The sequence below is a fragment of the Manis pentadactyla genome, chromosome X (genome assembly GCF_030020395.1).
Source record: "Manis pentadactyla isolate mManPen7 chromosome X, mManPen7.hap1, whole genome shotgun sequence".
NCBI lineage: Eukaryota > Metazoa > Chordata > Mammalia > Pholidota > Manidae > Manis > Manis pentadactyla.
Window position 1 is genome coordinate 97,940,570 of NC_080038.1, and position 12,842 is coordinate 97,953,411.

General features: G+C 41.1%; 1 protein-coding gene and 1 non-coding gene across 2 annotated transcripts; both read right to left on the reverse strand.

Annotated features, from left to right (window-relative positions):
- Positions 1–2,434: 2,434 nt before the first annotated feature.
- Positions 2,435–2,747, reverse strand: TCEAL9 (transcription elongation factor A like 9). Its single transcript, XM_036907086.1, is given in 2 exon segments — positions 2,435–2,542; positions 2,544–2,747. Coding segments are annotated over 2 exon segments (312 nt in total).
- Positions 2,748–12,197: 9,450 nt separating this feature from the next.
- On the reverse strand, positions 12,198–12,331 carry LOC118923386 (small nucleolar RNA SNORA70). Its single transcript, XR_005029186.1, has one exon. It is a non-coding gene; the product is annotated as a small nucleolar RNA SNORA70 (small nucleolar RNA).
- Between the last annotated feature and the right edge of the window lie 511 nt (positions 12,332–12,842).

A 12,842-nucleotide genomic window follows, 5' to 3' on the forward strand; every position in this document is an offset into this window, starting at 1 on the left:
TACTCGATGGGACTTGAGGATCATGGGGGGCTGATACAAACCAGCATGAAGTTCTGGCAACTGCTTTTGTCATGAGTAGTGATATTATTAGTCTCTGACCCAGGATTGTATTGTGTTTGCCAGTATCCATTAAACAGTCAACTTGTTAAGTTGTACATAGGGTAAAATCTCAGACTGAAGAGTTCTTGACAGGCGTTTTCAGATATTATCCCTAAATCAATTCTGCTAGGGCAGTATTTCCCACGAGGATGATTTTTTGCTATATTTGAGTACCACCCATGCTATTAATATTGTGTTCTACCTCACCTTTGTCTTTAAACTGACTCACTTGAATACTTTTTTGAAAAGGAAACTTCAACACTACACTAGATCAAAATTATCATTTGCCTTAAACAGACTATTCATGAATACATATTCAATATAAATACATGGCTACTACCCTTAAAATACTTGTGCACTATCTAAAATCATCTCTATTTACCACCAGGCCCTTCCATTTGTATCCCAAGTTATCTGATTATATTGAGTAGTCATGGGCTGGGACGAAGACTGTCACTACCAATGTTTTTAGTTAGTGAATTTTGAGGACTTCTTCCTTGTAAAAAGTTCCCATCAAGCCACCGTTGTTAAGGTAAAAAAGGGGTAAAGAAGTCTAGTGCTCTGACCTGCAATGGGGACAGTTATCATACCCCCTGTAAGCATGTCCAGCACAGCCTGGCCATCAGTTTGGGAGTCTGGTGCCTGCTTGCAGGCAGGAGCAGAGAAACCCCGGTCAGACCACCTTGGAGAGGAGTGTGGCCTGGGTGAGCGCGTTCACAACCTGCCTGAGCACCACCCCGCAGAGCACCAGGGGATGGTGTCATCCTGTCTTGTAAAATTGGCACAGTGAGCCCTGGACCTCATCTCACTCCAGCTAGAATCCAGCCCCACCAGCGTCCATCACAGTGCTGCAACCTTGAATAATCTGAAGACATGAATTGCTCCAGAAAGAGCATCACAGAGGAAAAATAACACACAATGGACACAACCATGAGCCATATATACATATAGATACATATACAGATATACATTTAATTCTTACATAGTACTTCCATGTTTCCAGGCAAGGTTGGGAGCATCCCCAAATCTGACTTGAACATCCTTTTAAAATTTACAAAGGTCTACCAGTGAGGAAACCCTGCCACTGGTTTTGTGGGAGAGCTCACTCACAGTAGGGATTTAAGAGACTAAAAAGCATAACATCTGTCATTCACACTTGTCTTCTGGTCTGACCCTCAAAACTCTCCCCCGTCGTCTGAGTTTTATAGGAAAGAGGAGGGCTTGGGATTAAAACCCCAAAGTTGTCAAGGTATCTATAAGGTATCACGGCCCAAGTGGCCCTGCATCAGCGTCTATCCAAATTGAAAAGATGGGCATTCTCCCCACTTCTGCAGAGGTCAGTCTGGTGATTCAGCCCACGGAGTTTCCAAAGAAATATGTTGGGCTTCACTACTTGGGAATTCCAGCACAACAGCAGCAGTAGGGGCCTGAAAGGTTCAGGACCTGGATGAAAGGGCAGGAACGCCCAACATACGGAATCTCATCAAGGGGAGGGTGATTGGAGGTTGGGCACATGAAGCAGGAGAGGAACACGAAGGTGGCACCCACTGAACAGTTGCCTGGATTTGTTCTTAAGCACAGGTGAGAACTACCTTCACTTTCCCAAATAGCTGAAACCAATTTCTTGGGAGCTGGGATCCAGCATGCGCAGCTGGGGAAAAAAGCCTATCAGATATAGCTCATAGTCATTACCTTATTTAGTCCCCCAAGGTTCCTTAGAGATTGTTATTATCTCTATTTTACAGGTGAGCATATGTGCAAAATTAATTCTAGCTAAGTGTTCTGGTAGTAATTTACAGTTCACATTTGCTTCTAAAATTCTGTCAACAAATTTGTACCCCACAGCATTTAGCAGTAAACTGGTACATACTGTTGGTTACTTCTTGTTATAAAACTTTTATTATTTTAACAATAAGGTGTGTACATTCTAGAAATAAGGAAAAATACACATAAGAATTTTAAAAATCACTTATAATCCCACCATTTACACTTTTTTCCTTTACACATTTTTCTGCCCATATATGTAATATACAAATATACTCTTCCCTTTCAAAAATACGATTTTCACATATTACTTACTTTTTTTTCATTTTATATCCTGTCAGGAACCTCTTTTTGTACAAATGACTAAAGCTCTCCTATTAAAAGGCAGAGACTTGTAGAATGGTTCAAAATATGATAAATGATGAGATACAGATGACAAGAGATGCATCTAAAACCACTAATAGCAACAAGTTAAAAGTAGAAAGCTGGACAAAGGTATATCAGGAAAACGCATATTGGAAGAAAGGTATATGGCAATGTTAATATGAGAAAAAATAAAAATCAAAGTAAACTACATTAAATATGGGTAAGGATGGTTTCGATTAACCTTCCAATGCATCACTATAAGTTTACTTCTTACTCTCCTTATCTCATCTATTTCATTCACTTCTCTAAACATTATCTTCCTTGCTTAAATGCCTGTTGTGTATATCTTCTTTAAATTCCTGGAGCGATTGAATCAGCCTTTCTCTAAAAGTTCCTTCCATTTTTTCCTCCTCTGGTTCTTCCTACTCCTCTGGCTTTTCCTCAGGCTTTGGCTCTTCCCCAAGCTTTGGTTCATTCTCATTTTCTGGTTGTCCTTCCATTTTCTGACAGGGTTTCATCTTGCATCTGTCTCCCTTCCTTTCCTTTTTCTCTTCCTTTCTTTCTGCTCCTTCCCCTTTGAATACAATTACTTCTAGGAAGCAAGGGGATGATGGTAAGTCAAAGGCCTGGTGAATGGACCAGTGCTAGGGACAGCGGTCTCAGCATTCGCTTTTTTTGATTTAGAGCGATCATCGAATACCTTCCACCTGGGAGACGCAGTAAGGGCATCTCCCTCCATCCAGCTAATTCCAAGGTCCTTTTCTACCGTTTCTCCCTCCAGGGCAAAACATTAGACCCTCCCGGAACAGTGTAAGCTGGAAGAAGGGCCGGGGAGGAATCAGGGGCCCAACCTCTGTCTCGCCCTCGCCCAACTCTACCCCAGGGGTCTTTATAATGTTCCCTCACCTACCTATACTGATCCGGTCAGTTTCTTCCTCGCCTCTTCCAGCCTTGTGTAGTGCTAAGGACGACAGACCTGCAGTCAAACGGGAAATGGGAGTGGGGGGATGGGGATGGGGCGAGCACTAGGTGGGCCGACCAATACCAACTACCTTTCTCCTCATTAAGGCTCCCCGCTGTGGAAACTTTTCCACCTTCGGTTTCCCCCATTTCCCCTCTCCACAGTGCAAGTTGGCTCGAATTTCCCATCAGAAACGGAGTAGGAAAGCAGATGATATCCAAACTATCCTTTAGACTGAGGCGGGGATGGGGGAGGGGCAGGGCAGGTGTTCGGAAAGATGTCTGCGGTGGCAGACGATGATTATTTCTAAACGATCATAGGTCTCCTTGTCCTTCTCCTGGGACCCCTGGTCCCTTTCCCAAGGGTCATCATTTCCTGCAGACCTGAAGGTGGGAGGTAGAGAGATGGACTTGACCAGGGCTTCTTCAAGTCTCTGCCCAAGGCCAACCCCTCCTAGAAATCCTCAGGCAGAACCTATTTTGACACCAACCTGCAAAATTCCGGCCAGCTGACTCCTTCTCCTTCCCCTGGCCTCAGGTCCCGTCGTCCGCGCTGCTGAAGGAAGCTGGTACCCAGACTGGAACAAGGACCAGGATAGAAGGACTTTGCACACGTCAACTCCTGGTCACATGAGATCTACGTCACCAGTGAGCTCGGGTCCCCAGTTTCCACTCCCACCAAAAGCGCAGCAGAAGTGGGCCCGCCTTTTGCCCCCGCCTCCCGATACATTTGGCCAGGTCAGTCTTTGATGCTGTCTACCCCAGAGGGAAAAATATTATTTGCCTTTTTCTGATTACTAGGAAGGGGCTGCATCTTCTTCTGGAGCTACTAAACTTTTCTACTTCTTTTTAAAATTGTCGCTTACTGCCTTCCATTCCCAGGATTAAGAACTCCCACATCCCCCATCCCTCCCCTGCCTCCATTTCATCTGTAATCTGGTCCTTGGCTGTTGTGGAACGGGGTTGGTTTGGCTGCGGGTTTTTTTTTTTTTTTAAAGGAGCCTGGGACACGAGAGAGATTTGAATGTAGTTTTTACTTTATTCCTAATATTTTATATTCTTTTTTTTGGTATTATTAATATACAATTACATGAGCAACATTGTGGTTACTAGATTCCCCCCATTATCAAGTCCCCACCACATCCCCCATTACAGTCACTGTCCACCAGTGTAGTAAGATGCTACAGAGTCACTACTTGTCTTCTCTGTGTTGTACTGCCTTCTTGGTGCTAGCCCCTAGATTACGTGTGCTAATCCTAATGTCCCTTATTCCCCTTTTCCCTCCCTTCCCACTCCCCCACCCCCCACCAAGTTCCTTTCCCTTTGGCAACTGTTAGTCCATTCTTGGGTTCTGTGAGTCTGCTGCTGTTTTGTTCCTTCAGTTTTTGCTTTGTTCTTATACTCCACAGATGAGTGAAATCATTCGATACTTGTCTTTCTCTGCCTGGCTTATTTCACTGAACATAATAACCTCTAGCTCCATCCAGGTTGTTGCAAATGGTAGGATTTGTTTTCTTCTTATGGCTGAATAATACCCATTGTGTATATGTACCACATCTTCTTTATCCATTCATCTACTGATGGACCCTTAGGTTGCTTCCATTTCTTAGCTATTGTAAATAGTGCAGCGATAAACATAAGGGTGCATATGTCTTTTTCAAACTGGGCTGCTGCATTCTTAAGGTAAATTCCTAGGAGTGGGATTCCTGGGTCAAATGGTGTTTCTATTTTTAGTTTTTTGAGGAACCTCCATACTGATTTTCACAATGGTTGAACTATTTTATATTCCCACCAGCAGTGTAGGAGGGGTTCCCCTTTCTCCAAATCCTTGCCAGCATTTGCTGTTCCTATTCTTTTCAATGTTGGCCATCCTAACTGGTGTGAGGTGTTATCTCATTGTGGTTTTAATTTGCATTTCCCTGATAATTAGTGATGTGGAGCATCTTTTCCTGTGCCTGTTGGCCATCTGAATTTCTTCTTTGGAGAAGTGTTTGTTCATATCCTCCACCCATTTTTAACAGAGTTATTTGCTTTATGGGTTTTTATATTCTTTTTAAAGTAACATCTTTTTATAGTTAGAAAAGACAAAATTACTTTAGTTAAATGAATTAATACATGTACAGTTCTGAGAATAGTACCTTGCATATGATTAGTGCTTTTAAAGTATGAGCTATTATAATTATATTTGGATTTCATTTGGGGCAAAGGATTCAAAATGAAAAAAGTAGTGTTTGACTCCAGAGCCCTGGTTGGTGGTATTTGCCAGGAAACTGTGCTGCCTGCAGAATCATCAGTTGTCAGGTACACATTATGAGCTCGAGTTTCTTCATCAGTAAAAAGGGAATAATAACATACACCTCATAGAATTGACTTGGGAATTCTGAATGATGTCACTTGGCTTATATAAAGCCTTCAAGAGATACTGATTACCTTTCAACCTCATCTCAGTCTTTGGTAAAAGTAACAATTTTGCTAGTAAATATTGCAAAGCTCTCAGAGGTAACACTTGAAAAATCACAGGAGAAGCCATAAACATGTATCTTTGTTTTGTCTAAGTTTCAGTGGAGCAGAATAAAGAGTTAAATAGATTTTGTGAAAAGAAAAAAGCCCTCATCCCATGTGGCTTTATTTCACTTGCTCTTCTGTCATACTAGTATATCGTCTGGGAAGCATATGTATTTTGAGCACAAGACGACTCAAGGTGTCTGCTGGGCAGAACACTGGTGTGAGAGACAGATGTTAGTCCCAGTGCCAGATCTAGAGCTGACAGTATGACCCTTAGTAAGTTACTCTTCCTGGTACTGGCCTTACCCGTAAACAGGAGAGCACAGCCAAGCTCTCAGAACTTTAGAAAGAAATATGTGATCAATAAAAAATTTCATAGCATATTAGCATAAGTTGCAATGTTAGTGGGGAGAAAATAATACAAAAGTATTAAAACTTATAAGTGTCTAGAAATTTTCTGGAAATACGGAGTTTAAAAAGTTTTCATGTCTGTAATTCTTGTGTATTTTCCAAATTTTCTGGATTACTTGAATTACATACACAAAACAATGAAATACGTATTTTTCATTTTTTATTTTGGCATCATTAATCTACAATTACATGAGGAACATTATGTTTACGAGACTCCCCCCATCACCAAGCTCCCCCCACAAACCCCATTATAGTCACTGTCCATCAGCATAGTAAGATGCTGTAAAATCACTACTTGTCTTCTGTGTGTTGCACAGCCCTCCCTGTGCTACCCCCACATTACACATGCTAATCATAATGCCCCCTTTCTTTTCTTCCCCCCCTTATCCCTCCCTTCCCACCCATCCTCCCCAGTCCCTTTCCCTTTGGTAACTGTTAGTCCATTCTTGGGTTCTGTGAGTCTGCTGCTGTTTTGTTCCTTCAGTTTTTGCTTTGTTCTTATACTCCACAGATAAGTGAAATCATTTGGTACTTGTTTTTTTCCACCTGGCTTATTTCACTGAGCATAATACCCTCTAGCTCCATCCATGTTGTTGCAAATGGAAGGATTTGTTTTCTTCTTATGGCTGAATAATATTCCATTGTGCATATGTACCACATATTCTTTATCCATTCATCTACTGATGGACACTTAGGTTGCTTCCATTTCTTGGCTGTTGTAAATAGTGCTGTGAGAAACATAGGGGTGCATCTGTCTTTTTCAAACTGGGCTGCTGCATTCTTAGGGTAAATTCCTAGAAGTGGAATTCCTGGGTCAAATGATATGTCTATTTTGAGTTTTTTGAGGAAACTCCATACTGCTTTCCACAATGGTTGAACTAGTTTACATTCCCACCAGCAGTGTAGGAGGGTTCCCCTTTCTCCACAACCTCGCCAACATTTGTTGTTGTTTGTCTTTTGGATGGTGGCGATCCTTACTGGTGTGAGGTGATATCTCATTGTCGTTTTAATTTGCATTTCTCTGATGACTAGCGATGTGGAGCATCTTTTCATGTGTCTGTGGCCATCTGAATTTCTTCTTTGGAGAACTGTCTGTTCAGCTCTTCTGCCCATTTTTTAATTGGATTATTTGCTTTTTGTTTGTTGAGGTGCATGAGTTTTTTATATATTTTGGATGTCAACCCTTTATCGTATCTGTCATTTATGAATATATTCTCCTATACTGTAGAATGCCTTTTTGTTCTATTGGTGGTGTCCCTTGCTGTAAAGAAGCTTTTCAGCTTGATATAGTCCCACTTGTTCATTTTTGCCAAAGTTTCCCTTGCCTGGGGAGATATGTTCATGAAGAAGTTGCTCATATTTATGTCCAAGAGATTTTTACCTATGTTTTTTTCTAAGAGTTTTATGGTTTCATGATTTACATTCAGGTCTTTGATCCATTTTGAATTTACTTTTGTGTATGGGGTTAGACAATGGAAATACATATTTTTAAGGTGACACAGACTTTGTTCATTGTTTTTATTATATATATAAAAAGTGCAATTACATATAAATTATAATACATATATAATACATGTAATATTTTATATTTGCTATACTGGGCCACCACATTATACATATTTTCTAGCTAACAATGCAATATAAATATTTGCATGTCATTAAATATTCTACTTTATCACGTTAAAATTGATGGTAATTTATTTAGTCAATTCCCTGTCATTCAATATTTAGTTTGTCTCTTTGTTTTTGCTATTGTAAGTCAACTCATCACTAAAATCTTTGCACACAACCATAATTATTCCCTAAGGAAAATTTTCTAAAAGTGAAATTGCTAGATCTAAAAGTCCGAAAAATTTTATGATATCTTATGTGTATTGCCTTCAAGATAATATAAACAATTTACAGGTGTACTGATAGTCCAGGTAAATGACCTCATATGAAATGTATGGTATGATTTAAAAAAAATCCTCCAGTTTGGTAGGTGAATTTGGTACCTTGAAGTTTTAATTTGTATATTTTGACACTAGTGAGGCTGAATACCTTTTACCTACTCTCCATGTAGATGTCTTCTTTGGTCAATACCCTTTTGGATGTTTTTTCACCACTTTTCAGACAATGATAACTACTGTTATTTTGTAGATTCCTTAGGAACATTTTATTATAGATAACTATTGTTTCAGTTAGTCTCATTGATTGTAAGGAGTAGAGACTTAGGCTAGCTTTTCTGAGGCAGGATCCATGGTGAGAATTTATGGCAGTGAAGACTACAGTCTTAAGGGAGTCAAAGAGCTGACAGCCAGCTTCTAATGGACCCCTAGGTGTCACTACCTGAGTGCTGTACTGCTCTGCCATTAACTTGGCTGAGCTGTTGTCTCAGTGTCTTTGCATTTCCTCTTACATCCTCTTCTCCTATGGTTTGTCTGTACCTCATAGCTTCAGCTTCCTCACAATTTCAACCTGCTCGTGTTTCAGGCTTTCTCAGGTTCCTAAGGTACAAACCTTTTTCCCACAAAGGTACATGTATCCCCAAACTTGTGTGCACAAGCATAAACTTGTGTGCAATTTCAGGTGGTGCACAGATTTGAGAACACTTGGTCTAGGTTAATTTATAGTCAGTGGGTGAGAGTTCCTTGGACACTGGCCTAAGCCTGGCTGAAGGGCAACCATGGTGAGGATGTAATGGGGGCAGAAACCCTGCAGCAAGGCTCAGGGCTCCTCCTGGGTTCCCTGGATGTAGGAAGGACAGAGGTGAAAGTCCTAGCAAGCTGCATCTCCCTAAACAGAACATAACTAAACCAATTATTTATGAAGATTAAAAACTCCCAGACATGGGAAAGATACACCATTTCTCTAAAACAGGACAAAAATGAGACACTTATTAGGCTCTACAGGGATTAATTTATTAATTTATTGAATAAATATAAAATGCTGATTTGTTTTAGAAAAATTTATTTAATATTTTCAAGCTAATTAACCTGGTTTTAAAAAGCTATTTGGGAAGTATCATTAGAAACACTCTCTAACTGATAAATATAAACAATGGCCAAGTAATGAAAGATTTCCTGTTCAGTAGAAAAATTTTTTCTTTTAAATTACTTTTCTCCCCAAGAGTATGTCTTGAAGGTTGTGAACAATTAGCATGTTATAAAAGTTTGCTCTTTCCTTTGTAGCTGATGGAAAATATTTTCTATTTGATATGTATTAATTTAGCCAAATAATAAGGCACCCCAGTAAAAAGAGAAATCTTAAGATAAATACCCATTTAATTCCCCTAAAATGTAAGTATTGTGTTTCCATAATGTAAAAATTAAGAAAGCATTTTAAGTTTAAAAATTGGAACAAAAAGTACATAAAAGAAAGTTAATGTTTCACCTTCTACTCCCAGACTCCTTTTCTGATACCTAGTTCTTTGGCCATTTCGGTGCACATAAGGGCCTCAGAGCAAAAATCATCACTACAGGGAGAGGAGGTGGGGAGAAGGAGCAGGTTGGGCAGTTGGAATAGCGGAAAGGGATAATTATACAAAAATCATAAATGGGCAATAACTCCAGGAGAAAATGCTGCCTCTCCCTGATGATTAGAGAAAATCAAATACTACATCTGGCCTCCTGAAATGCCAAGGTGAAGAGAGAGACACACCAGACCCACCCAGGGTAATGGGAAGAGGGGCTGAAGGTTCCCGCTGCCCTGAGTTGAGCGGGAGGATTGGGAGCCTGAATTCTCCTGTGACGTGGGTGTCACACCACGGGAGTCTACTGGGACCAAGTCCTTTTCTTCTTGTCTTTTTTATTCTCTGAGTAATGATTTCTGTTGCAGAAGAGGAAAAACTTCTGCTCAAGGAAAAGAGGGAAAAGCAACTTTCCTGGAACCCTGTAGGTTTTGTCTTCTGACTGGGGTTACCCTGGCACAGGATGGCTGGCAGCCGAGAGCAGAACCCTCAGGTGGATCAGGGTCTGCGTTCTTGACGCCTCCTGCTTGCCCAAAGTCCATTCTGTGTGGTCCTGGGGGCAAGCAGTATATAAATATGGGTGTATGGGCATATGCTCGAAAGCTTTCACTTAAGACAAGCCCCGCTCTCCGTGTCCCACTCCCATTTTGGTACAAAACATTTTGGTAGTAGGAGTATGGAAACGTATCACAGGAGGAAACAGAGACAAGGAGGGTGAAAGTTCTGTTTTAGATAGCACCCCTTCTTTCACCATTGTAGATATTTAGAAGACAGAAGTACCAGAAGCTGAAGATGGCTTCGGAGAAACAGGGCGGATCAGAAGGATCAACTTTGGGAGACGCGATGCTGGGAGACGCGGGGCTGGGCGTCGCGTCCGCAGAGAGCTCCTGACTGCAGCAGCCCGGGATCCCCACACTGTAGCCTTCTGCAGCTCTGAGGGTCATGGGTCAGGGCTGCGCACTTCTTGAGAATGCAGAGGAATAGAAGATTGCAATGATAGGCGCCAGGTCGGTGCAAGGGACTGTTGTGGGGATGGGAACAGAGCCCAGTCTGAGGGTCCGCTCAGGGTTCTCTGTTTTGGTGCCTGCAAAAGCCTGGGGTTAATAGGATCTGTGGGGGGAAATGGTGAGCTTTGAGAAGGGAGGAGACAGAGCGGAAGAAAGGAGCTGCGCTGGAGGCCCTCTAGAGGCCGCACGAATCCTTTCAGGTGGGAAAAACAATTAAAAACAGTTGAAATCTGAATCTTGAAAGGTGCATAGTAGGGCCTCTGTCCTCGGTGCTGATCTTTCCACTAAGCATTCAGTCGTTTCGCTTGCCTTTTGTATCCTAGCAGTAATGGAGTCTAGAGTGGAATAAGAAGGTGAGGGTCTCAACATGCAAAATGTCCTCAAGGAAAAGGAAAAAGGAGGGTAACAGGTTACCTGTGCCGAATGGAGAGGAAGCTCGCCCTATGGGAGGGAGTGAATACCAGGAGCTTGAAGGCAATATTAGAGGGGCACTTTCCCAGGATTTTAGAGGAGGTGTGCCCAATTGTCTTGTCGATAACGTTTACGTGATAATTGTAGATGTAGATAGTATAGAATGATTCATGGAACAGATGAGAGAGAAACTCAGGGCAATGATGTCAAGATACAGTCTACTTGGCTTTAATGGGGACTACCTTCGTCATCACCACGATGATGAGTTTTTCCTTATGCCTTGGAAACAGGTTTTTCTCTGGCCTTAGTACTTTTTAACCTTGCTTTCTGCTTATTTGCCCTGTCTTGATGTAATTTTGCTGATCCAATTGCTTCAAAAGTTTTAATATTTCCAGCTTATATTTGAATGTTGCATTCTGACCAAATTAACAGGTCTTTCTTTGTCAGCAGAGGTGTTTCACCCATTTGAATAGACAGATGTTCATTATGTATTTTAAAGTGAAAAAGCTACAAAGCATCTTGTAAATTTATCATTGCTTCATTTTAAATTATGTACAGTTATGTATTACATATATTAACAGAGTTTTAAAATATATGTACTAAAATGCAGCTGTTTATCTTCATATGACATAATTATGAATGATTTAAATTTTTTTCTCTTTGATAACTGTAGTTTCTTAGAATTTGTGTTATGTATATTGCATCCCTAAATATAATAAAGGCACAAAGTAATGTGTCAATCAGCTTTTTAAGACAGTGTTATTTAATAAAAACTTAGTAAAGAACAAAAAATTGCATTTCAAGTTATTTTTTAGGATTTTTTTTGGAGAGGGAGAATTTTTGGTGGGAGTGAGTAAGGAGGAGGCAGCACTGAGGCTCTCAAGCGGGCAGGGCCTGCCATTTGTCCAGGGCACCATGATTAGGGATGTATTTGACTCCATAGCCATCTGGGCTGAGCCTTTCTTCAGACACCATGTCTTCAAATTCATTTGTATTGAACTTAGTGAAGTTCCACTTCTTGGAGATGTGCATTTTTTGGTGGCCAAGGAACTTGAACTTGGCCCTGCTTAAGGCCTCAATCACTCGATTGTTGTTCTGCAGCTTGGTGCAAATGAGCATGAAGTCTTGGCCACTGTGCCCTGGAACTTTCCAAAGGCACTCTGAATGCCTGTCTAGAGTCTACACTGGGGACAGCATGAAGTCAGACATGAATGTTCAGTGGAAAGGGTTGTCTCCAAGGTCCCTTAGGGCAACCTATACAAGCAGCAGTCTATATACACTACTGAGGAGGCTACTTTTTGCAGCTATTGCATACTGGGTTCCCATGAAGAAAGGGCACAGTCAGCTTAATTGGCTGAAAAATATAATTTCTTTTCAGCAATATAACCCTAGTATTTAATACCATGACAATGCTTTAAAGGGTCACTCTTGTCATCTGTGAAAAGTAAATACTTTTTGCCTCCTCAGGCTGCTGGGTAGATCAGATGAAGTACTGAATATGTGAACTGTGTTGGCTTGGACCTTACCCCACTTCTCTTCCCTTTCAGAAATCCAAACCTCAGAGATACTCAGAAAGGACTGAGAGATATGAAACCTGTGCCCAGAAACAAGTTTAGACAGCTTAGAAGTGTGTGCCACCCTCCTCTGGATACTGCCATGTCTTCTAGTCACTACTGTCACTTCTTTTTCCTTCTGCTGACATGTTAGGGTCCTGAAAGTGACAAATATGCATTCATTTCTGAGATCATTGTTACATTTATGAAGGTGGGTACCACACAAATGTGCCTCAGTAACTGATATCTTAACCAAAGTCTTAGTAAAACAGGCCTTTCTTATTTTATTTAGAAATCCTCTGCTCTCCAGACACTCAG